The 26651-nt window shown below is 40.8% G+C and overlaps 2 protein-coding genes across 2 annotated transcripts in view; both read left to right on the forward strand.

Annotated features, from left to right (window-relative positions):
• e2f3 (E2F transcription factor 3) overlaps positions 1 to 15675 on the forward strand; it is a 41418-nt gene extending 25743 nt beyond the window's left edge. The window contains exons 4-7 of the mRNA XM_052015923.1: positions 3530 to 3688; positions 4232 to 4346; positions 4604 to 4742; positions 11594 to 15675. Coding sequence (XP_051871883.1) covers positions 3530 to 3688; positions 4232 to 4346; positions 4604 to 4742; positions 11594 to 11868 — 688 coding nt within the window. The 3' untranslated portion in view covers positions 11869 to 15675. The remainder of the gene's footprint in view (positions 1 to 3529; positions 3689 to 4231; positions 4347 to 4603; positions 4743 to 11593) is intronic.
• Positions 15676 to 18781: 3106 nt separating this feature from the next.
• The window catches only part of cdkal1 (CDK5 regulatory subunit associated protein 1-like 1), a gene marked incomplete at its 5' end in the record, with an annotated part of 448677 nt that continues 440807 nt past the window's right edge, over positions 18782 to 26651 (forward strand). The window contains 2 exons of the mRNA XM_052016953.1: positions 18782 to 18851; positions 21130 to 21298. Coding sequence (XP_051872913.1) covers positions 18782 to 18851; positions 21130 to 21298 — 239 coding nt within the window. The remainder of the gene's footprint in view (positions 18852 to 21129; positions 21299 to 26651) is intronic.

Consider the following 26651-nt stretch of genomic DNA (forward strand, 5'->3'; position numbering starts at 1 on the left):
TTCGGCTGGTTCCCACACTTCTTGCATTGCAGTGGTGTTTTAATGAGACTCCTGTATCAACATGGGCTCTTTAAGGCTTCTTGTAATTGACAGGAGTGCGTATCAAGTAATTTTCACATCTGGCTGTATTTATATTTCAAGGTGCAAGAATTTGAGTAATTTTGTACTGTCAGGGAAATCTTCCTTGAGTGTCTTTGCTGGCTGCACTATGGGTTTCCTTCACTTTACAGTTACTTTGCTCGTCTTTACTTCATCTTGGTGGCACATGATTTGGATGTTTCCTTGACCCGGTAACTGCAGTACTGTTTTTCCCCATCTTGTACCCCTTGCCTAAGAATCCTGAACGTCACTGTTTCCCACTTGAGTATGCATTTCCACATGTCAACATCCACGCATTAACTTCTGCCAGGCAATTCATCACATTCAACGTGTTGGTTCAAAGTGTAGTTACACATTTTGTTTAGAAATACACATTTGCATGTTGCCTATATGCTAACTGAACATACCGAGTTGGCTTAAGATCACAAAGGTGCAGCAGGTTGTGCGGCGTGAACTTAATGTACCATCTTAGCAAGCAGCCAACTTTCCCCAATCTTGCCCCACCTCCCACTACCACCTGAGCCAGTAAAGATCGCCTTCAACTGTCTCCTTCTTTTGCTTTGTAAGAAATGTGACCTGATTTGGGTTGGAATAACACTTAAGCAAATGGAAAAACACTGCCTCCACATTTTCCACTGGTTTAGCTTTTCATTTAAACACCAGTCTGAATGTCAATTCCTTTTTTCTTCCAATAAACACCCCTTCCTTCTGTACCTACATATACATTCCTATACATGTGAAGCTAACATTTAATCCAACATATTGAATATGACCAATTGTCAGACAGTAAAAATCATCAAGGACATTATCAAACCTTCATGGGGGGGTGTGGGTGGAGGATGCAACCTCCTCCCTTCCATGTCTCAAACATTGCAGTGGTTCTGCTTGTTCCCTAGAATCCAATCTATGTACCTTCTATTGAACAGTAAAAGCCACCAGCCCAGCTTCATTCCAGGCTAACATGGCTACATAGGCTGAGGCAAGGTTATTCTGTGATGGGTGGGTTAGAAGGAATTCCAATTCCAGGAAAGATTATGGTCTTTCATGGAAGCGTGTGGAAAGAATGCTAACACACGCTTTCTCCCTCATGGGCAATAAATGCAGTGGTGCTGGGTCTACAGACAAGATTTGAGGTGCAAATTCCATGGGTCCAGTTCCAGAAGCAGTACCAGATCCACTAGACCCCCAAAGAAATTGTCTAACAGTGCATTGCTGGCTCATTGGTTATTTTTAATCTTAAAATATAAATGTGATGTAGGTAGGTTTAGGTACCAGTAATTAGTGAAGGTGTAACACTCTTGCTCCAGATCAATTTGATAAACATCTGGTGGTTGTGGTACATTCCTACCACCATCCTCACGAAACATCTTGCCCCTTACCGTAAACCTATGCCCTCTGGTTTTAGAACATAGAACAGTACAATAGTACATGGCCCTTGGGCCCATGATATCTGTGCTGACCATGTTGCCTATTTGAATTGCACATCTGATTCCATGTAATCTATATCCTTCAATTAGTCTGTTCATATCTGTCCAAATGCCTCTTAAATATTGCTGTTGTATCTGCTTCCACCACCTCCCCTGGCACTGCATTCCAGGCACCTACAACTCTCTGTAAAAGAACTTGCCATGTAAATGACCTCTTAAATTCCCCCTTTAAACTCCCACCTCAATGCAAATTCCCCCTCTCAGCTTAAACCTATGCCCTCTGGTATTTGACATTTTACCCTGGGAGAAAGAAGCTGACTGTCTACTCTCTGCATCTTTCATAATTTTATATACTTCAATTAGGTTGACCCTCTGCTTCTGATACTCCTAAGAAAGCAATCCAAGTTTGTCCAACCTCTCCTAGTGAATACTCTGTAATCCAGGCAACATCCTGGTGAACTCTGCACTGTCTCCAGTGGTTCCTGAGATGAAATTTTGATCCATCTTCACAAGGGTCTTGCTGTGGATCTTAATTGCTGGGGTAGTTTGGTAGAAGTCTCTTGTCTTAATGTTTAATTCTGACTCTTTACTGATTCATTTTTATGTGATCCAGGCATCACTGGCAAGGGCAGTTTTTATTGTGCATGAGAATGTAGATATGAGCTATCCAACTAGCAGTTGTAGTCTATTATATAGGTGATGCACAGTGCTGTTACATAGGGAGATGTGAACTTTTCACCTGCTGGTGATGAATGAAAGCTTATACATTTGCGAGCTATGGTATTGTACAACTTGGAGTGTGAAGATTGTTAATGTTGTCAAGAGCTTGCCACCCTTGTAGTTTGGAATGGTAAAAGTTGCAGATTTGAAGTCCCTGGTGAAGTAGCCCCGTTGTGGAAGCTTGGATATATGCACCTTTTATTCCTGTTCCTCTGCCACTGGATCAGTATCTTGGAATTCCTTATTATGCCAGTGCCAATATTGTTCGGTCTGCTATGGTTAAAGGAAAAGCCCAGTGCATCACCATCTCGAATAAAAAGCCAGGGAATCCTGAACATTAAAGCATGGGTCTTGTTCTTCTGTCTGGTTATCGTTGATTGCACTCTGCATCTGACACTTGCATGCTTAATACAACTGGATATTTAAGCTCTGACTCAAAGCATACTTGACATGGAGCCTGTTTTAGACTAGAAAACAGCCTTCCAGCTCAACAATGGTGACATTTAGTAATTTATACAGAGCTAAAAATTGATCTGCATGCACGTTCTCAGTAGCACGCAAGATGAACAAAATTGAGTTTTTTTTTTGCATGGGTTCACTTGCACAGAGTCAGTTTTGATTATTATGGATTCAAGCTTGCAGTTCTCTCTCCTTGTCCTTTCTGTACTAACTTTAGTGATCAGTGTCAGGTATATGTGGAAATTTTCTGCTAAACCATAAACATATTGAACTCAGCATTTCTATTGAAGATACTGCATCACCAACATACACTGGCATAAAAGATGGATGTTGATATTGTTGAGTAGTATAAGTGACCTGTTGCAACACCTTTTTTAACAACAACATTTCAAACTGAGTTTTTCTTTCCCACTCAGGCTCTTGGGGGGTGGTGAGGGGACTGCATGGAGCTGGACTAGTTTCAATTTTCTGAATGAACATTAGTGGGAGGCCAATGATGTCACTCACAACAAATGTTTTTTGTTACACACTGCAGAGATTTTCCCATACAGCTCGATGGATTGTCTTTAATGGATGTGTGACATTGCCTTGGTTGACTTTGTGTCTGAGTTCAATGAAAGAAATGCAAACTTGCAAGGTGGCTTTTTCTAAAAGTTCAAAGATGTAATACTGTAGAAAGCTACAAGGTTTGCGAAATCTGCCATCCTTGGTTAAGATAGATGAAATGTTTTTTTACACTGACTTCTTGAAACTGGGAATTGGTGTGTTTTAGTTTAGGAATTTGTTTTTGAATAATTGCTATGGTGCTGCTGTATTTCCCTCAGGGGCTGCAGCCTGATAGACAAGGATGGTCTGCTGAAACGATGCCAGGGTCTCAACCGGGAGGTTGCAGAACTTAGCCTGAAGGAGAAGAAGTTGGATGACTTGATCCAGAGTTGCACCTTGGACCTCAAAAAGCTGACGGAGGACTCTGAAAACCAAAGATATCCTTGCTGATTTCCCCAAAATTTTGAAGGGGTTTGATATCCTTGTTTTCACAGGCAGGAGGATCCATAATCCGATGATGCAGTTTGAAGAAATTTGCTGAAAGAGCTGTAGAAAGATGAGGAAACATTTTGTGTAACAAGTTGTTTTGGTCTAGACTGAACAGCTTGACAATTTCATAGTTATTTTAAAAATAAAAGGAAAAATTTACAGGACCTTGGAGAGATCATGCAAGTGGGACTAAGTCAGCTCGGTGGGTTGAATGTACTTCTTGACCGGTAGCAAGATTTAAACTCGTAAGACCCTTTTGAAAATTGTATTAATGAATATCTCAGCTAAATGAGCGAACAATACAATGAGTTCATGAGGAAACCTGTATTTAATCCACAGTACTTTCCTCTAAAAGGAAGATCTTGGAGGTAAATTACTTCTGTTTTTAAATGGGTGGAAATCACTTCAAAGTGTATTTTGAACTTCATTGACTGAGAATGTGGTGAATTGATTTATGTGATGCTCTGTTCACTGTCCTTAACATCTATCACATTAAATTATGTAACATATCAGGACATCAGAAAGATCCAGAGCTTTAAGGGCCAGGTGATAATAGCTGTGAAAGCTCCTCCTGAAACCAGGCTTGAAGTGCCTGATCCTTATGATGTAAGTCTGATCTCAGAGTGGGCTTTTCAAGATTTTATCAATATTTGTAAAACCTTTCTCTTTATAGCATATTTACTTATCCCTCTATTTGCATTGATTGGAGCAGAACTGCTTCTGGTACACTTTTGAGAGGCCTCCCTTTTTTAAGTATATTAACAAAAGAATTACCTTATTTAGCTTAATTTTAAAGTTGTTTGTTGCCATCCATTTCACTGAAATGCCAACTTGTGTAATTATTTGTACCTAATTTCATTCAGAAATTGCAGATACATTTGTTAAGTTCGAGGGGGCCTATTGAAGTTTATTTGTGTCCAGATGATTCTGCAGCATCAAGTAGTCCATTGAAGACCAGCAGCAAGGAACATTCTAGAAGTATTTCTCAGTTGCGTGTGCGAGGTAAGCCCTGGACAAAAATACTGATGGAAAGAGCTCCATTTTTTGTACTTGCCTTCATGGTAGAATCATTAGAGGGGAAATAAAGGGTCAGGTGAGAGTGAGGAACTTGAGAAAATTAGTAAAGAAATATTAAGAAAATAATGGAACCAGAAGCCAACACTTCCTGTATTCAATGACCATGTCTTATAGTTTTAGATGTGTGCAGGTTTGATGAATGCATTGATTGGAGTTCTGGAATTCCTTGGATTTTGAAATCCTGTGGATTGGAGGTAACAGACGGGTATTCTGGAAAGGCAGTTTGGAAATGAAGACCACGTGTCAGTTAAATGTTTATTCCCCTTCTAACAATGGAGAAGTTTTAATTTGGTGACACATCTGAGGATGTGGGGTGTTGCATGGGGGGAAAATTTGTGGCTTTGCAGAGATACCTTCAATGTAGAAGGGAAATTGTCAGAAAACATTGGGTTTATTTGAGGATCAAGCAATTGGGGAAGGCAAGCAGGAAACTGTATAAAGTTGTATTTTTGCATTTGTAGACATCCTTTGATAGTGCTACATGGGATTGTTACAAAAGTAAGGGCTTAAGGGATTGGTGATATTTTTGTATTGAAAGAAGACTGGTTAAAGGAAAAAGCATTCTGTAAGAATTAAGAAAAGTAACTTCCCTGCTGTCAGGCTGTAACCAATTAAGTACTATAAGGATTGGTGCAATGCTGTTTACAAACTGACTTGAAAGGACTTGTAATGCATTCAGTTTTGTTAAGGAATCAAACCTAGAAGGGAAAGTAGCCTGTTAGGATGTAAAGCTTGTAAGCCTGCAAAGAAGCTGAAAAGTATTAACAGGTCAAATGGGACAGAAGATTTTATTTTAAGAATAATGAAATCCTTTTGTTGTGTGGGTCCTATGTTTGATAGTACATGGAATACTGTTTATTTGGGAGGGAGTGTCACAAGGGTCACTTGTGAGATGAGTTGTTCTGTGATGATAGTGAGTTGACTAGGCCTATGTTCCCCTGAATTTGGGAGAATGAGTTATTCGGTGACACTAAGGGGCTTGCTGAGGGGGAGGGGTGTGGTGGGAGGCAGTGATGTTTTCCCCTGAAGAAGCGAGGATCAGAGTTTCATAATTGAAGCTCAGGACTGAGATGAAGAGAATAATCTTTATTCTGTGGTTGTGAATATGTAATTCTTAAGAGGCCAGTGGTTACTTGGTCATTAATTATAATCAAAACACTGCTAAATTTTTGGATACAGAGGGATTTGAAGATGGAGTGTGAGGTCGCGTATGATCATATCATATGACACAAGGCTTGAGGACTAAATAGCCCACAGCTGCTCCAGTACTTAGAAATGTTCCATGTTCCCCCACTGCATCAAACCTTATCTGGCAGAAACTTGGGCTGTATAAAGTTCAGTGCCACACCCACATCTCATTCATTGAGGATACTGCTGAGCCATTATATTCCTATCTGATCCTTGGACTGGGTTGTCACTTTCCAATATGCTATTCTCTCTTGTTCTTAAATCGCCAACCCCGTTTCCCTTGGAGATAACGATAGGTTTGCTCTGTACCCCAATTTGAGCAGCAGGAATTTCAGTACTTCATGTTCTTGCTGTCACTACTTTAGCATAAAATCATTAATAAATGATTTTTTTGTAAACTAAAGCCCTCCTGCCATTTCTTTTGTATTAAATCTGTTTTGCAGGAATTCCCTGGTGTCAAACAGCCATGTGTGTTTTATTTTGTTAAAGGTATTTACTGATCCCCACACAAGTGGAAGGAATAATTTAAACAGCAAAATACATTAGTTTCTCAGATCAAAGAATTAAGACAAATGATTTGTGTTCATAGAGCATGACAGCACAGAAACAGGCCCTTCGGCCCATCTAGTCCATGTCGTCCTGGTTTTCTGCCTAGTCCCATCTACCTGCACTGGGACTATAGCCCTCCATACCTCTCATTTATGTACCTATCCAAACTTCTCTTAAATGTTACAATTGAATCTGCGTCCACCACTTCTGCTGGCAGCTCATTCCACATTTGCACCACCCTTCTGAGTGAAGTAGTTCCCCCTCAGGTTTCCCTTAGATATCTCAACTTTCACCCTAAACCTATGACCTCTAGTTCTAGTTTCACGCAACCTGAGGGGAAAAGACATGCATGCATTCATCCTATCTACCCTTCATAATTTTGTATACTTTGTGTCTCCCCTCATTCTCCTGCACTTCAGGGAATAAAGTCCTAACCTATTCAATTTATCCCTGTAACTCTGGTCCTCAAGTCCTGGCAACATCCTTGTAAATTTTCTCTGCACTCTTTCCAGCTTATACATTTCCTGTGGATAAGTGACCAGAATTGCACACAATACTCTAAATTTGACCTTGCCAACGTCTTGTACAACTTCAACATAACATCCCAACTCCTGTACTCGATGCCCTAATTTATGAAGGCCAATGTGCCAAAAGCTCTCTTTACGACCTTGTCTACCTTTGATGCCATTTTCAAGGAATTATGGATCCGTATTCCCAGGTCCCTTCTACTGCACACCTCACAGCCCTACCATTCACTGTGTAAGTCTTACCCTGGTTTGTCCTCCCAAAGTACATTGCCTCATACTTCTCTGCATTAAATTCCATCTGCCATTTTTCAGCCCACTTTCCCAGCTGGTCCAGATCACTTTGCAAGCTTTGATAGCCTTCCTCGCTGTCCACTATGCTGCCAATCTTGGTGTTATCTGCAAATTTGCTGATCCAGTTTATCACATTATCATCTAAATCATTAATATAAATGATAAACAACAACGGACCCAGAACCAATCCCTGCAGCACACCACTAGTCACAGGCCTCCATTCGAGACACAATCATCTACTACCACCCTTTGGCTTCTCCCGCTAAGCCAATGTTGAATCCAATTGTCTACTTTATCCTGAATCCCAAGTGCTTTAACCTTCTGGAGCAGCCTTCCATGTGGGACTTCATCTACATAGACTTTAGCAAGGCCTTTGACAATGTCCACCACCTTCCCTTCTTCAACCTTCCTCGTAACCTCCTTGAAAAACTCTATTGGATTGGTTAGATGTGACCTGCCATGCACAAAGCTATGTTGACTATCCCTAATCTGGCCCTGTCTATCCAAATACTTGTAATATTGGTTTATTATTGTCACTTGTACCAAGGTACAGTGAAAAACTTGTCTTGAATTGACCTGTACGATCAGTATGCAAGACAAGTTTTTCCACTGTACCTCAGTTTTTACCTGTACTACATCAATGCACTCTGTTCTAACCTAATGTAACTGCACTGTGTAATGAATTGACCTGTACGATCAGTATACATTACACAGTGCAGTTACATTGAGTTAGTACAGAGTGCATTGATGTAGTACAGGTAAAAACAATAACAGTACAGAGTAAAATGTCACAGCTACAGAGAGAGAGTGCAATAAGGTGCAAGGTCACAACAAGGTAGATCATGAAGGTCAGAGCCCATCTCATAGTATAAGGGAACTGTTCAATAACTGTCCTTAAGTCTGGTGGTACGTGCCCTCAGGCTCCTGTATCTTCTACCTGATGGAAGAGGAGAGAAGAGAAAATGCCCCAGGCGGGTGGGGTCTTTGATTATGCTGGCTGCTTCACCAAGACAGCGAGAGGTAAAGACAGAGTCCAGGGAGGGGAGGCTGGTTTCCGTGACGCACTGGGCTGTGTCCACAACTCTCTGCAGTTTCTTGCTGTCCTAGGCAGAGCAGTCGGAATATCCTGTCCCTCAAGATACCTTCCAATAATTTACCTATGACTGACATCAGGGTCACTGGCCTATAATTTCCTGGCTTATTCTTAGAGCCTTTCTTAAACAATGGAACAATATTAGCTATTCTCTAGTCCTCTGGCACCTCTCCCATGGCTAAGGATATTTTAAGTATCTCTGCCAGGGCCCCTGCAGTTTCTGCACTAGTCTCCCACAAGGTCTGGGGGGACATCTTGTCAGGCTCCAGGGATTTATCCACCCTAATTTGCCTCAAGACAGCAAGCACCTCCTCTTCTGTAATCCGAATACACATTGGGACTTGTGGTTTTTTTATTTGCAGTTCCAGCAGCCAATGCAGCAGAGGGGAGGAGCCAGCAGCTTTATTTTTAAGTTGTTTCTGATTTGCTACATGTGTGGCAACAGCCAATAAAAGACAGGTAGGGTAAAGCAGAGTGACTATTGTGAGTGGGCCAGTGTAAGAGTGGGGAGCTGAAGCTTTGGCTCAAGAGGCTTGGGCATGAAGTGGTGGAGGCTGAGGTGAGGTTCTGTTAAGTTCTTTCTCTATTATTGCACAGGTAGAGCAGTGGGAATGACACCTGGTGCAGTGGTGTACACCTCTTGCATAATGTGGGAAGTCAGGGAGACCTCCAGTGTCCCTGATGACTACATCTGTGAGAAGTGCATCTGGCTGCAGCTCCACACAGACTGTGTTAGGGAACTGGAGCTGGATGACCTTTGGATCATTCGGGTGACTGAGGGTTTGATAGACAGGAGTTACAGGGAGGTAATCACACCTAAGTTGCAGGAGGCAGGTAGCTAGATGACTGTCAGGAGAGAAAGGGAATAGGCTGTCAGTGCAGGGTACCCCTGTGGCCATTCTCCTCAATAACAAGTATATCATTTTAGACGTGGAGGGGGGCAGCAGACAACTTACTAGGGGAAAGCCACAGTGGTCTCAGGTCCTGAGTCTGGTTCTTTGGTGCAGAAAGGAAGGGTCGGGGGGTGAAGAGGCAAGCAGTAGTGATGGAAGATTCATTGGTTCGGGGTGCAGACAGGAGGTTCTGTGGATGAGAACGAGACTCTTGGATAATATGTTCCCTCCCAAGTACCAGGGTCAGATGTCTCTGATCGAGTCCATAGCATTCTAAGGGGAGAGTGAGCAGCCAGAGGTTGAAATACACATTGGTACTGATGGCATAGGCATGAAAAGTGATGAGGTCCAAAGTGAATTCAGGGAGTTTGATGTTAAGTTAAAAGACAGGACCTCCAGAGTGGTGACCTCAGGGTTGCTACCTGTGCCACGTGCTAGTGAGGCAAGAAGTAGAAAGAGAGTGTGGTTTAGCACATGGTGCAGGAGGGAGGGCTTCAGATTCTTCCATGGCAGGTAGGACCAGTACAAACAGGACAGTTTGCCCCTGAACTGGAGGGGGATCAATATCCTGGCGGGAGTGCTGCTCAGCGGGGTTTAAACTCGAGTTGCAGTGGGGTGGGAACCATAGTGGCAGGACAGCAAGCGGAGAGGCTGTGGGGAAAGTAGATGTTAAGACTACAAGCAAAGATGGAAACCGAAAAGTTGAGTGTGGTGGGACTAATGTTCTGAGTTGCATTTATTTCAATGCAAGGAGTATTGTAGGTAAGGCAGATGAACTTTGAGTGTGGATCTGTATGTGGAATTATGATGATGTAGCCATCAGTTAGACTTGGTTGCAGGAGGGGCAGGACTGGCAGCTCAATGTTCTGGGGTTCTGTTTTAGACATGGAGGGGAGGTATTAAAGGGGGGGAAGGGTGGCATTAATCATCAGGGAAAATGTCACTGCAGTGCTAAGAGAGGACATACTGGAGGGCTTGACCACCGAGGCAATTTGGGTGGAATTGAGGAATAAAAAAGGATGACCACGTTAATAGGACTATATTATAGACCTCCCAGTAGTCAACAGGATTTAGAGGAGCAAATATGCAGAAAGATAGCAGACGGTTGCAGGAAATATAAAATTGTGATAGTAGGTGATTTTAACTTTCCAACATTGACTGGGACTCCTATACTGTAAAAGGACTGGATGGAATAGAGTTTGTCAAATGCGTTCAGGAAAGTTTCCTTAATATGTAGCGGTCCCAACTAGACAGAATGCAATACTGGATCTCCTCTTGGGGAATGAGACAGGGCAGGTGACAAGTGAGTGTAGGGGAACACTTTGGATATAGCGATCATAATTCCATTAGTTTCAAGAATTATGGAAAAGGATAGGACTGGTCCTAGGGTTAAGATTCTAAACTGGAGGAAGGTCAATTTTGATGGCATCAGAAGGGATCTGGCAGTTGTGGATTGGGATAGGTTGTTTTCTGGCAAAGAGATGCTTGATAAGTGGGAGGCCTTCAAGAGAAATATTGCGAGTACAGAATCTGCTGGGGAGAAAAGGCAAGGCTAACAGGTTTAGGGAACCTTGGTTATTGAGGCCCTGCTAAAGAAAAAGGAGATGCATGTCAGGTATAGGCAGTTAGGATCAAATGAGGCACTTAAGGAGATGAGAAATACAGGATAACGTGAGAGATCAGGAGGGCTAAAAGAAGACATGAGGTTGCTCTGGCAGACAAAGTGAAAGAAAATCCAAAAGGTTTCCATAGGATTATTATGTTCACACTTGATGCGCTTTAAGCATGTGCTGCTGACATTCTCTGTGATGGCAAGGGGTGTGTGATGCACATTTTGCTGTCATTTGATCAGAGTTCATTTGTGTAGGCACAGCTTCTGGTATAGAAATGGACATGGATGAGATGGTTGAGGTTTGCTTAAAGGAGGTCAGAATTTTAACCTTCAGTATATTCTTTCCAACACATGGATCTATTGCTGGCAAGTTCCTCAAGATCTTTACGTGGCCTTTGCTTTCATCTCTTGCTGCAGACATTGTTTAGGTCCACTGCTGGGACCTTTCCAAGTCTGTGTTTTAAAATAAAAATTTCACTTGGCGAATTGATGATCAAGGTTAATACAGCCATTATTTGGCAGTCAGTGGGTGAAGTCATAGCTAGCCTTTTCAAAGTGTAATTATTTGAAGCTAATGCTTTTTTTTAAAAAAAACAATTGAAATCTATTATGTTTTTTGACAGATTTTGACATTTCTAATGGGATGCAGCATGACGATGATTCGGGTTCACAATTTTCTCACCTTTCACCTTTGAGCTCATTGAATAATCTTTTGCAACAAACTGAAGATCAGATTTCAACACCTATGGAAGAGGAAGGACTGTTTGTAAATTTGTCTCCGTCAGTGCCTCAGGAAGATTACCTGTTAAGCATTGGTGATAAAACAGGAATCAGTGACCTGTTTGATTGTGATGTTGATAGGTTTTTCTCAATGGAAGGTTTTATGTTAAGTAATTAAGTGCCCTTCAATATTGAATAATTGTTGATATGGACCTAAAAAACTCAATGCAAGGTTGGGTACTGGTGAGTGATGAATGGAAATCTGTCATTACAGAGATAGTAATAGAACTTTTTGCTGGTAAAACCACAACCAGATGTGTTGAACTTAATAGTCTATATGGGTACTGAAATGATTTACTATTGATATTTTATATAAATTATGTATTAGCATGAAATGAAACTTCACTATCAATCATCATTTTTGTCTGAATGGTGATTTTTGTTTTGCCTTGGACATGCACAGTGTAATTTTCACTGTTCGAACACGTTCAAATCCTGGTTAGCATTTTGACCAGAGTCTTCCGAGGGTGAATAAATAAGCTGTTGAAATTCTTTTAATGGAGTGAGTGAGGTGTATAAATGTGTGTAAGAAAACTATCTGCAAGAAAGGACTACTGGCAAATGCTTGTTATGTGGTTGTGCTTGAATGTACTGATGTCAGTATGTGTGGACTGGTAAATCTGCTTTAATGCTGTGTCTGTGGGGACGAAAAGAATGCTTAGATGGGAATAAATCAAAATTTAAAAACAACTGCAGGTATGTTTTTTGTTTGAAAATCAAAAACCTGCAAATGTTGGATATCTGGAATAAAAACAAACCTGCTAGAAAAACTCAGCAGGTCAGACAGTATGTGTGTGGAGAGGGAAACAGTTGACGTTCCAAGTTCAAGACTTTTAGATGAGATTTCTTTAATGTCTTGGAAAAATTCATATTCACAATTGTAGTAATAGCCTGTAACTGCATTTTCCACTCATTTCTTTGTGACCTGCATTTCCCACACACCATCCCCACCACCCCCTCTCCACTGACTTGTCAAAAGCATATTGTCTGATGGTTGATGCTGAGATGTTCCTTCACTGTTGGCACTCAACATGGAGAACTTTTAGTTTCCTGTTATACTATTGTGCTTGAGGTGCCACTTGCCAAGTAATTGACAACTATCTTCTTGCTGAACTGAATTCTCCCTAGTTCAAGTGTGTGTGGACTCGTAGAATTTATGGTTTGGATTTGACTAACTGTTCAAAAATAGGACCCTGATGTAACAAGTTAAAATGTGCTGCTGCTTCACCCTTTCCAATGTGTATAATGCATTTTCAATGTTAGATGTTTTGGTCTTGAATTCTTGGATTAAGTTGGACCAGGAACCTGGTTGATTTCTGTTAACCAATGTCATGTTGTTATGCTTTAAAAATGGTTGTATAGTTAACCTGACTTGTGTTGAGGAACCCTCTACTGTAATAATTCTTCCAAGTCTTTGGCCATGTGATTTCAAGCTGGACGTTGTCATATTGGCATGGTGTTGATCCAGTTAATCAGATCTTCATTCCCTAGAGGAACAATAAATGCAGCTACTGCAGATGCAGACACAAATGTGCTGGGTGGGGGGGATAGTGTGAAAAGAAAATGAGTTGCCTGATATCTTGGTAAGTGCAGTGTCTACTGAAGAACCACTTTTTTTATCTGATCAGATTTATGTACTTGAGGTTTGAATGTGAGACAATAAAGTGCAACTGAATGCAAAAGTTGCACATGAACAAGTTGATGCCTTTGGGATTGGAGAACTGGAAGTCTAGTATGATGTATGGACTTTGCCATATATCAAAATTATGCTTCAGATTGTGAAATCTTTCTTTCACTACGTTGATTGGAAAAGGAGATGGAGTCTGTATTGAATAAGAATGTGCTGTTTAATTTGGGTACTTGGGCACATCAAGTCTGAAAATACTATGACAGTACCATATACAGGGATTGAGGAGGAGGGATATTGACCTGGTTCCTGCTCCTGATTGCACTTCATTGTAGGGAACTTGCCTTTGTGTGGATGATGGAGCTAAAGATAGCTACACACAAATTTGTTTAACCCTTTAGTCCTGGCCCTACTCACCCCCCAGCTGATTTCTTTTGTTATATTAATTTTGCATATGATGATCATTTCCTTTGTTGCTATTAATAATTGTGAAATATTTTGAAGGAGCCAAGATTTCAATGGCTGTTCCAAAAGACCTTAAGTTAACCTACTGTACCTACTTTTTACAAGTTTAACTACCTGACATCAATTGTTGACAAGTCCCTTGGTGGTAGTAGTAAATTGTGCTCATCCTGTGAAGCTATCAGATTGGCATGCTTTGCACTAACCCTAGAAAGGTAGGCATACAGCATGGAAACCAGACACCCTTTGTCCCACTGAGTCCACGGAGACCATCAAACATCTAGTTGCTCTAATCCCACTTTATTTTCCCTGCATTTCTGTCATCATTCCCCTTGCCCCCCTTCCCCCAATTCTATTGTTCATGTGCATGCAGGACAATTTATTGTGGACAATTAACCTCTCAATAAGCACATTTTTTGGATGTGTGAAGTCACTGGGAGAGTGTACAAATTCCAGAGGCAGCACCTGAGTTCAGGATTGTACCTGGGTCACTGGAGCTGAGGCAGCAACTCTACTAGTTAGGCCACTGTGTTGACCCTAAAGTATGCCATAACCTTCACTAGATGCAGAATGTGTTGATTTTAAATTCTTATGTGGACTGTTCAGAATGAAGGCATACAAATGGATTTATATCAATGTATCCTGTGCTTTAGTAAATGCCAAAAAAAATTCCACCATCTTCAATTCTTCTGCTGTGGAATCAACATTTTCTGCTAACCTCAAAAGCCATGATATTTGGTACTGGCACACTATTGCTTTTGACTAGTTTAAAAATGTTAAAATTGCTTGTGTAAAAACAAGTGATTTTATTCTGTCAATAATTTAATATCTTGATTCTCCCACCATTGCAACTTTGCATGTCACACTGATCACCTGTGACTTGAGGCTTAAGGCCCTAGCACTAAAGCTGCAAGTCCTTTCTTTAGGCAAAGTCTTTGGCTGCTTATGATCTGTGTAGTAGCTGCATGTGCTTCTGCCTATTCTTTTGAAACTACTGAATCCAAACAAGTTCTATATTACTGTATTATCCAAATGGATATTCATCATGGACATTTTGAATATCAAATTTGCAGTTATCTTGAGTAATTTGGACAATGTTGTCCGTAAGTACCTTAAACTGTGGTGCTGGTTTGATTTTTTTTTTGGTCTGCTAACCACAAAACAATGATTTATTGAAATACACAAATGGTAAACTTTACAATTCTGTCCAAAAATATTTTGGGTTCTGATGCCTGTAGACATGTTTCACTTTGAAGAAATGCCCAGAATCTTGGGTGCCTTTTGCTTGCTTTTTTTTTTAATTGGATTGTTCCTCCTGAAGCTGTACGGTCAGAATCCAATGTCTTTGAAACTGTAAATGTGTACAGAAAGATCAATGTAGGACTGTATAAAGGAATTAAAAGCATAAATAAAATATTCAGCACTGACTCTTGTGAATACAAATTATGAAAAGGATTATCTATATTCTATTTAAAGACTGCAGCCTTCAGTAATATTCATTGTTCTGCTTCTTTGCACATGTTTATCCACCACCAATGCATTTTCTTGATTTTTTTCTAAACTTGAGGTGGATGCTGCCACTTTGTACCCTTGCAAAGTTTGGTTCAATATTTTTCAAGAAAAGATACTGATTAACCTTTGAGATGGATGCTGGTTTAAAGATTTGTACATAGCATTTATGAAGTGTGCATCACACGTTAAACTTGCAAAATACCAGCACAATTCTAAATTGTGGTAGTACATTGAACATGTTTAAACTTTCAAGCTTTGTGAAAAAGATTCCCTTGAATTTCTAATGTTTAAATTTAGATGAGTGTAAATAAAATATTTGAATTTAAATGGCTTATCTTTGATTCAATTTTGATCAAGCATCTATACATGATGGGCAAAAGATCAGTTAAGCAACTGGAGATATCTGGGTGAGATTAATCAGGGCCTGTATGTACATCCCCAGAGTACTTGGGCACAAAATAAAAAGCCAGCATAGAGTTGCATTCTTTGGTTATGATAATTTGATGTTTTTTGAAGGGATTTAACAATTTGAATGTCCTGCCAAATATTCCACAGTTTCATCTTTCATCTAAATAATGCTTGGGACTTCCTAAAGCACTTTGCAGCCTATGGACTAATTTTGAAGTGTAATTGCATGAGAACATAATAGGAGCAGGAGTAGACACCCAACCATTCAAGACTGTTATTCATCAGTGTCATGGCTGATCTTTTATCTTGTTACTATTTTCCTGCACTATTCCCTTATCCTTTGATATCCAGAAATCTATTGTAATCTGTTTTGAATGGATTTTGACAAAATCTCCAATCCTTCAAAGATTTGCCATCCTGAGTGAATGTTTCACCTCTTCATTCTGTCTTAAGCATCCTATCCCTTGTCCTGGGACTGTGACCCCTGGTTCTTGACTCCTTAGCCAGGGAGTCTTCAAGCCCTGTAAGCATTTTTATGACTCTGTAAGATGATCTTTCATTCTTTTAAACTCCAAAGAATATAGGTGTAATCTAGTCAATTTCTCCTCGTATGACAGTCTATAACTATCTATTGAAGCTTTGTGCTCCCTCTGTAGCAAGTACATCCTTGGGCAAGGAGACAAACTAAATGATACTTCAGGTACTATCTCACCAATGCCCTACACAATTGAAATATGACTTCCCTACCTATGTATTCAAATCTTGTACTAAAGGTCAATCTACAAGTTGATTTCCAAACACTTGTTTCACTTGCATGTTTGCCTTCAATGCTTGTGTACAAGCATACTAGGTTCTTTTGAATATCGACTTTTCCCCATATCTCTATCTCTATATAAACAAAAATACTCTGCTTTTTCTGTTTTGTGCATCAAATTGGATTACCTCACTTTTGCACATTATCCATCAGCTACATTGTCATCCACTTACTCAACTTGTTTTTGTCTCCTCAAAGTCTCTCCTCTTTAACCCCCCCTACACCCCCTCCCCCCCCACTTGCAATCTTGCCTAGTCTAGTATGATAAATAAACTTGGAAATATGACATTTAGCCTCCTTGGTCAAATTGTTGAAAGAAATTGTGGATAATTGCAGCCCTGATTCCTGTGGTAACCCACTTGTCTTAGCCTTCCAGCCCTAGCCTGAGAAGCACGTCTCTATTACCACAAGTGGTCCTCTGGTTATGAATGCCTGACTTGTGTACATATTAACAAGTGTTTGGGAGACTGGCAGGATGGACTTGCTAGATGCTGCAGGCAGCTTCTGTGTGGAAACTTGGTTCATGGCTGCATTTCTGACTTGCAAAGTTTGGATATGAACAGTTCGCAGGAATGGAATGCTGCTGTAACCTGGGGATGAATTGTACTTTAGTTTTTGTGTAATAACCAATTCTTAATCCATATCTGATCCTCTATTGTCAATCAGTGGGACCCGTTAATGAAAATTTCTAGGAAAAAAAATTGTTTTCTGCACCCCCCCCCCCCCAATACAAGTCATTCTGCTAGTTACATCCTCAGCTCCAGTAGGTTAACCAAATAATTTTCTCTTAAATCCATTTTTTTTCCTCTGCTGTGCTAGGAACAATAGGATTGGATAATCTTGTGACTATTGTGGGTTAAGTATTTTCAAAGATGCTTGGCTGACTTAACTCATTGCACAGGATATCCTACTCTATCTGATTAGCAAATGGGGTGCTAGCCTATATTTCATTCATTGCTAACCTGCGAACAGAAGTTAGAGTTCTGTATAAATGTGTACTTTTACTACTGGATGGGTGAGGCAAAGGAAGTGGTAGTTGTTTAACTTGAATTTCAAAATTTCTGAGGCTACTGCATGACCCTTGCATTCCAAAACACTATCATACATCCTGTATCAAACTTGCAGCTTTACTGTAAGATGTAACAAAATGCTCTGCAGAGTGAAACAAAATTGGACACAAAGGAGCTACACGTGCAAAAGAGGTTTGTTTTGAGCATTTTTAAATGGGTAAAGATTTCAGAAGGGCATTTGGACTTGCTGAGGCCACTGGGACCAGTAATGGGTTGCAGGAGAGATTATGCAGTTTTCTTTGAAATAGTATAATAAAATTTTCAGTATGAGTGGACCAGTGACCAATATCAGTCAGTAAACAACACCATTATATATAAATAACCGCTAGCTAAGTACGTGGAGAGGAGAAGGTGGGAAGCTGACTGGGAGACGAGCTGCCAGAGGATGTGGTAGAGGCAAGTACAATTACATTATTTGGAATAAGTACATGAACCGGCAAGGTCTAGAGGGATATAGGGCAAATGGGAACACGAGACTGCAGCTGCTAGAATCTAGAGCAAAAAAACTGCTGGAGGAACTCAGTGGCGGGTGGAACTTCCCACTATAAATGTTGCCTGACCCATGGAGTCCCTCCAGCAGTTTGTTTTTAGTTGCAAGCAAATTGGACTTGAACCAACCTGCACAACCCTAATCCGACCTCAAGCAAAGGAACACTGGGCCACCTCTTGCACTACCGTGGACTTGTCTCTGATTGTGTCTTTGTTTTTTTTTGCATTGTCTTGTGTTTGCAGTCCTTTTCTCCTCTTCACTGCCATGTACAATTTATGTATATAGTCTGTGTGCTGTCTGTACATACGTGCTTGTGATGCTGCTACAAGCAAATTTTTCACTGCACCTGACCCGTACTTGTGTACTTGACAAAATCTGAGCTGGCCTGGGCCGCAAACAGAATTAGTTTGCAAACACGAGACGGTAAACTGGACTTGACTAACTCAGAAGACCCCTTGGTCGGATGTGGACGAGTTGGGCAGTATCTATGATTCAAAGGGTCTTATTTCCGAAACTCACTGAGAACCGCACTGGGGAGAACTTGAGGGCTGCTATTGGCTTGAGACGCCGGACCTGCAGCTTGGCAGAAGTTCCCCGCTCCAACTTCAGCGGCGCCGCTCGCCGTCCGCCCGAAGGAAATGACTTCACGGGAAGGTCGGAGGTCGGCGCGGTGATGGCGCAGCACAGCCGGAGCCTCAGCGTGTGAAACCCGCCGCCAGTAAGGTCCAGATTACGGCAGGGGGACCGTGGGCTCGGGGAGGAGGAGGAGGAGGGGGAGGAGGGGAGGAGGAGGAGGAGGGGGGAGGAGGGGAGGAGGAGGAGGGGGAGGAGGGGAGGAGGAGGAGGAGGGGGGGAGGAGGGGAGGAGGAGGAGGAGGGAGGAGGAGGAGGGGGGGAGGAGGAGGAGGAGGGGAGGAGGGGGGGAGGAGGAGGAGGAGGGAGGAGGAGGAGGAGGAGGAGGAGGAGGAGGAGGGGAGGAAGTGGTGGAGAGGGGGTTACTGGGACGGGTCTGGGGAGTCGGACAGGCCGGCTGTTGCTCTGCATAAGCGGGCGCTCGGTTCGGATGCTCGGCCGCGTGAGTCCATTGGCCGGCGGGTTGGGGCCTTGTCTGGTCTGTTCAACTTGGGGGGAGAGGGAGGTGGAAGGAAGCTCGTCTCCCGCACACGTGTGGCCGAGCTTTAAACCTGGGTGCTGCCCTCTGGGCAGCTTTGGGTGGTGCATTGAGAGAAGCTTGTGGATTTGTAAGCCCCGACTAGAAGGTCCCTGCATCATCAGTGTAGCACGCAGTGCGGGCTCCGTTCATCTGTTGAAGCGTTGGCTCTTCACCTCATGTCCTGGAACTTGGCAAGTTGGGCGCCTCAGCCCCAGGATATCACTGCAGGAGTTCGTCGGAGCAGTGTCCAAGGCCCAAGCCGATGCCTCATCAAGAAATGGGAATGTCTTCTGATCGCACGGTATTCAATTTCATTCGCCTCTTCTTTGCAACGCGATCACTGCATTTCTGTTTGCAACAAGAACTAGACAACGTATGGCGATACAGTAAAGTGGCAAAGTTTTGTTGGCAAGTTCCAGAGAGAGTCTTCACCATTTCCTAAGATATTCAGTGGCATTACTATCACAAGACCCCTCAGCCCTGGCATCTTGGAGGTCACCATTAGCCAGAAACTGGAGCACCCACTGTAGACTGTGGCTCATTTCAACAGGTCAGAGCTTGGGTGTAAGCAGCAAGTAACTTGCCACATGACTTAAACCTTTCCATGATCTACAAGCGCAAATCATGAATGCAGTGGAGTACTTCCCATTTGTCTGCAGCTCCAACAACAGTCAAGAAGCTGTGATACCATCCAGTCAAGCAGCCATTTCTTTAAGCTGGTTAAGCATGCAAGTCATTCCGTTGGCATTCTTTGGCAGTAGTATTTGTTGATCTACAAAGTGCAGGAGTAACTCATGAAGGCCTTTTGATAGAAACTACCCAACTCAGTACATGATGTCTGCTACCCAGAAGGGCAAAGGCAGCAGTTACTGGGAATATCACCATCTCCATATTACGTGCTTGTTTGTACATCACCAGTCTTGGAAACTCGTCCAAAGGTGCCATGGGATAAAATGCTGGAAATACTCAGCAGCATAGGCAGTATCTGTAGAGAAAGAAATAATGACTCAAGATGACTTTTCACTGTGGTATTATTTTCAGCATACATTCTTTGAGTGATGGTTGACAAATTCTGTCCTTAATAGTGACAGTTTAGTTACAACAAAGACTGCTCCTGCATGCTTTTCCTACATTGCTAAAAGAACCAGTGTTGTCCCCTGTCATCGTGGTCAATTATATTCTGGGACATGAGGTTTACAGGATTGTGGTGGAATACAAGTCCTGCTGCAGATGGCCATCGATGTTCAGTTTGAGCTTTTTGGCTCTGTTCGAACTCTATCCCATTTATGGCGATAGTTTTATGTAACATAAACAGAAGCCATCTTCAGTGTGAAGATGGGATTTTCTTACTAATACTTGTTTAGTTGTTTAATTTCAGGGTTTACTTTAACTAAATTTAATTCCCACTTGCCACAGTGGGATTTGTATTTGTACATCTATGTAATAAATGCAGGACACCGGATTACTTACCCAAGAACTATAACCTCTGTGCTATTGTACTTTGTTGTTATCAAGCAACGTTGGGCTTCTTGTGATTGCTTAGTGGAAGACATTCTTGTGCCAATACAAGATCCAAAATCCTATGATTTAATTGTTTGAATTTTATTTGTTTTAATGACAAAATATTGCTAGTTTAACACGTTATTTATATAGTGTAACATACCATCAATTAACTGGTTTTAACTTTCTTCACCAAAAGTTACCAATAGCTTTTTTAGAAAAAATGTCTTGCTATATAATTTTGATTGTCTTCCTCTTGTATATGCATGTGTGGAAAAGTAATTTGCATGAATATTAGTGCTAAATGTTTAGAATTTATAATGAAATCAGGACTTGTGTTGTAGAACATGCCGGCCACGTGGATTCATTAATGGAAGACATTGAAGATATTGTGTCAGCACAAGATCCAAAACCAAATGATCGACTGTTTGCGAGGAAGAACATTGTACCTCATGCTAGAAAGAGAAATAAACACAAACAGGATGAGTGGACTGAAGATTTACAGGCTGATAGGTGAATTTAATTGCATCATTTGTCTATAGTTGTAATTTCATGCAGAAACCCCTTTCAGTTGTGATTCTATCGCAGCCACAGCTCTGAAAATCTCATAGATATCAGAAATAACATCTTAAGTAATTGAGATCAATTTTTGTGACCAGTTTGCAACTTGATTTGGTTCTCCTTGCCCTCCTCTTAACTACTGTACTCTACTTTGTCATCCAACTACATATGACTTTACTGGATTTACATAGCCCCTTTGACACAGAAAGTTTGCCCTGAGGCATTTCACATGAGAGTTATCAAGCCAAACTTAACGTTGATCTATATAAGTAAATATGAAGAGGGGTGAGACTATGGAAAGATTTGAAAAGATGAAAATTTTAAAATGGAGGCATTGATCAAGTCGGAAGCAATTTAAGTTGGGAATTGCAGCGTTGAAAAGTGACATAACTGAACAGGAAGAGGCAGAGTGCGCAGCCAAGTGGAGTTGGAGTAAGGAAAATTGAGAAAATTAAAGCCCTTTTTCTGAATGCTGTCAGCATTTCCTAACAAGGTGGATGAGTTGAAAAAAAAAACTACAGCACAATTCAGAGGTACATAAAGATATAAATGCCATTACAAAGACATGGTGGCAAAGTGACCAAGGTTGGGAACTGGAGTACTTGACATTTGGGAAGGATAGGCAGAAGGAAAATGTGGTGGCGGTAGGTCTGTTCAAGGTTCAGATGGTAAGGAATGATATGGATTAAGCAGCTCGAGATAAAGAATCAGTTTGGGTGGGGATAAGATATAATAGTAAGAAGTCTTTGAACAGGAGGAGTAAATAGGCTCCTTGATTAGAAGATGGACTGTATAATTCAGGTATAAATCAAGAGCAAATGTGGCTGTAAGAAATATAGGTGATTTAAATCATTGTAAAGATTGGACAAATCAAGTTAGCAAGGGCAGCTTGTAGGACAAGCTCATAGAATATATTTGGGGAGGTTTCCTTAAAGCAGTAGACTGAGGAATCTGCAGGGAACCAGCTTTTAGATCTGATATTACGTAAATAAACGGGATTGATTAATTTCATAAAAAAGGATCCTCATGGGGTATTAATAATGGGAAGTAGAGAAATGATAGATTATATATTTTGAATCAGTCTTCACAGTAGAAAACACGAAAATATTCCAACAATGAAAGGAAATCAACCAGCTACATGGAGGGAGGAACTTACAACCATCTCCATTGCTGGGAGAAAATGTGCTAGGCTAGCTAATAGGGTTAAAGGCCAACATGCCCCAAAATATGATGGCTTTCATCTTTGGTTAGGTCTTAAAGGATGAGGCTGCAGAGAGGGAGTACATTGGGTGCAATCCAATAAAATTCTGCACTCTTTGGAGGGGTTCCAATGAATTGGAAAACCTTAAATGTAATGCCACTATTCAATAAAGGGAGACAAAGCAGGAAACTGTTGGCCAGGTTAGCTTTGCAAACATTGGGAAGACGCTGGAATCCATTATTAAAGATATTTAGAAAATCAGTTACTTTTTTATCGTCTTTTATATAGTGGCCTTACATTTGCTATTTATTAGTCTGCTGAAACTATTCCCAATGAACATGTGGATTCTCTCTTCATTCAGCTCTTTTAGAAAGCTGGGGTGCAGGGTTATCCAGTCCAGGGAACTTTTTGACTTTTAGTCCCCTTAATTTCTCCAGTAGTTGCTTCCTTATTATTTAAAGTTTTTCAATTCATTTGGCTATATTTCATTAATGCTTTAGACCATTGTGCCAGCAGGTACTGTTACATGTTACAGTGGGTCAGGCAGCATCTGTGAAAGATTAGTAATAGTAACTGATAAAAGAGTATTTCCAGCATTTTCTGTTTTTAATCCAACACCATTCCTCAGACAGCATCAATACCATCTGTGTCACAGAAACAATCTCAATCTCCACCCTATCAGATATTCCTTTGTTTGCTCTACCCTAGCCCTCCCTTCTCCCTTTTTTGTAGTTCTGCCTGCAGTCTATTTTTCTCTTAAGCTCTCTTAATTTCTACTCACATTTTTTGTACTATTCACTGGTGCAAGAGTTCAGATCATTAACAATAAGGAGCATCAGTCCTAATGCCAATACCTGTAGAATTCCATTGCAAGTATTTCCTTGCCATTTTTAACTGTTTTATCTCCATTTCTTATCATTGCTCATTCAACCTAAAATCTGCCTGGTAGGTTTTGACTAATGAGATCCAAATAGACTTATTTCTTGCTTTCATTACAAGAATTAGCTGGAAACACTCAGGAGGGGGGCAGCATCGATGGAAAGAAAAGCAGAGCTGACGTTTCAACTTAATGACCTTGCGTCAGAAACCGGGAAAATGAGAAAACAAACATATTTTAGGGTGCAGCGAGGGCTAGGGTAGAGCAAACAAAGAATATCTGACAGGGTGGAGATTGAGATTGTTTCTGTGACACAGATGGTATTGATGCTGTCTGAGAAATGGTGTTGGATTAAAAACAGAAAATGTTGGAAATACTCTTTTATCCAGTTACTATTACTAATCTTTCCACAGATGCTGCCTGACCCGCTGAGTGTTTCCAGCATTTTTGGTTCTTATTTCAGATTTCCAAGGCATTTTTTGACTTTCAAATGGTGATGGATGCTTACTGATTGTGGCTGATCTGTCTGGAGGAGTTTAAGTAGAGAGAGATGAATGAGGGCTGTACACAGGATGGAGAGAGAAAACACATTGGACCTGGAAGGTGTAGAACACAGTTTCTCAAATAGAACAAGAAATGCTGGAAATACTCAGCCAATCAGGTAACTTTTGTGAGGTAGAAAAATGGGGCCCATATCATAAGTGGATTACCATGCATCTGACTGGTTCTGACATGAACAAGAAAACAATCCATTCATAGCTAAGAAAGGAGCTTAAGGATAATAGACTAGAAGAGTATATTTATATTGCCAAAAGCAGTAAGGCAAGGATTGGGGAAGTTATGGGAAGCAGCAACAATTAACCAAAAAAATGATAGATATGTATTAGCAAGAAATACAATAAAACATTGTAACAACTTGTACAACCATGTAAAAAGGAATAACATTGAAAAACAAAACTGTGGTTCTCTTAGGAAGCAAAGGCAGGTGAAGTTATTATGGTAAGGAATGACATAGTGGAAGCTTTAAATATTTTGCGTCTATCTTTGTGTACAGGGCATAACAAATGTAGCAGAAATGGGGGGAAACTAAAGTTTTAATGACATTGAGGACCTTAAAATAATTAATATTTTAAAAAAAATACAGAAAATAAAGGGATTAAAAGGATAAAATTCAAAAGACCCTATTGTCTGCATCCCATGATCCAAGATATACAATATGTGCACAGGGATAATTGATCCATGTTGTGCTTTCAAAATTCTTTAGATTCTGAAGTAGTTCCAACTGTTAGAAAATGTACCACTGCTTTTATAAAGGATGGAGAGAAATTGGTTGGAGCAATACCCAAGATAGAGGAAGGTGTTTGTGGTTATTGGAGGCCACTCTTAATTATCTAAATACTCAGTATCAGCATTGCCTTGGTTACCAGAAACTGGAAATTAATTGGACTCTGTTAAGTAATTACTGTGGGTATAAGAGCAGGTCAGAGCTCAGGAGTGCAGTGTGGCTGAGCTCCCAAATCCCCAAAACCTTTCTGTCCTCCACAAAGCATGCCAGGAGAAACACGGAGCACTCTCCTGGAGGTGTACAGCTGCAACAATAACTTAAAGCTGAAAATCCATTCTATACAAAGCAGCCCGTTTTAACTAACTCTGCTTACCACCTTAAAAGTTGACTCCTTCCATCATGGTTATAATATATACACTTTCTACTATATGCCATGTGTCAACTCTAAAACATGTGACCTTTACCTCCAAGAAATACAAGAGCAGGAAGTGCATGGGAATGTTGTCACCAATGATTTCCCTTCCAAATTATAGACCATTCTTACTTGATCATATAATCACCATTCCTTCCTTCACCGTCAGTGGGTTAAAAATACTGAAAGTAACCAAAAGTGCTATTGATGTCCATTCATTGGAACTTGAGCAGTTCAAGTAGGTAGCTCATGGTGAATTCTTGGAAGGAAATTGGAAAGAAGTTATTAATACTGAAAGCTGAGAGATCCTAAGGATTCAATGAGTTATACCCAAGAGACTTGAAAGTGTGGCTATAGAGGTTTTACAATTGTTTCATCTTTAGATTCTGTATGATTCCTGCAGATTAGTGGGTCGCAATTGTGGCCCCACCATTTAAGAAAGAAATGTGAAAATGGGGAGCTACCAACCTGTTAGCCTAAACTTGGTACTGTGGAAAATGCCGGAGTCAATAACGAAGGATGTAAACGTACAACACCTTTAAAAAGAGTCATAGGATTTAGCACTTGCATCAGTATATGAAAAGGGAAATCATGTTTGTCTAATCTATTATTCTTTGAGGATTTTACGAGTGGGGAATCAGTGGATGTGGTATATTTAGATTTTCAGAAGGTTTTTGATAAAGTACCACATAAGAGATTGGTCAGCAAGGTCAGAGAACGTGGAGTTGGGAGTAATACACAGTCAAAGATTGAGAATTGGTTAATAGTAATCACAAGAGTGGAAATAAATTAATCTGTCTCAGGTTGGCAGGCTGTGTGATACCAAAGTGATTAGTGCTTTGGCCCCAACTATTCAGAGTATGTCAGTAATTTGGCTGAGGGGACCAAATGTCATGTTTCCAAGCTTGAAGATAATTAGGTGGGATTGAGAATAGGAAGGAACATGTGTGAAGGCTTCATGAGAACATAGAGAAGCTAGGTGAGGAGGTGAGAACATGGCAAATAGAATTTAATGTGGAAAAATATGACTTTATTCACCAGTGCGCAAAGCAGAAACAAAATTTTCAAGTTGTGAGAATGCTGATGTTCAAAGGGAGCAGATCTGCTTGTGTACAAGCTATTGAAAGCTAACATCCAGACATAGCAAGCAATTAGGGAGACTAATGGTATGTTGGCCTTTATTTTGAGAAGATTTGAGTAATGGAGTAAAGGTAGCTTGGGGATACTGCAGCTCTAATATTTTGTTCAATTTTGGCCTCCTTACTGACAAAAAAGAATAAGCTTGGAGTGCGGTGAAGATTCACTAGACTTGTTCCTGGGACAGCAGTTTTGTCATTGGAGGACAGATTTAGCAGGCTAGGTCTATATTTTCTAGAGTTCAGAAGATTGAGGGGTGACCTCATGAAACATTCAAGATTCTTACTGGGCTCGTCAGGGCAATAGAGGGGGATGATTATCCTGGTTGAAGAGTTTAGAATCAGAGGTCACAATCTCAGAATAAAGTTTAATCCATTTTGGGCTCATCTGAAG

The sequence above is a fragment of the Pristis pectinata genome, chromosome 5 (assembly GCF_009764475.1).
Source record: "Pristis pectinata isolate sPriPec2 chromosome 5, sPriPec2.1.pri, whole genome shotgun sequence".
NCBI classification, from domain to species: Eukaryota; Metazoa; Chordata; class Chondrichthyes; order Rhinopristiformes; family Pristidae; genus Pristis; species Pristis pectinata.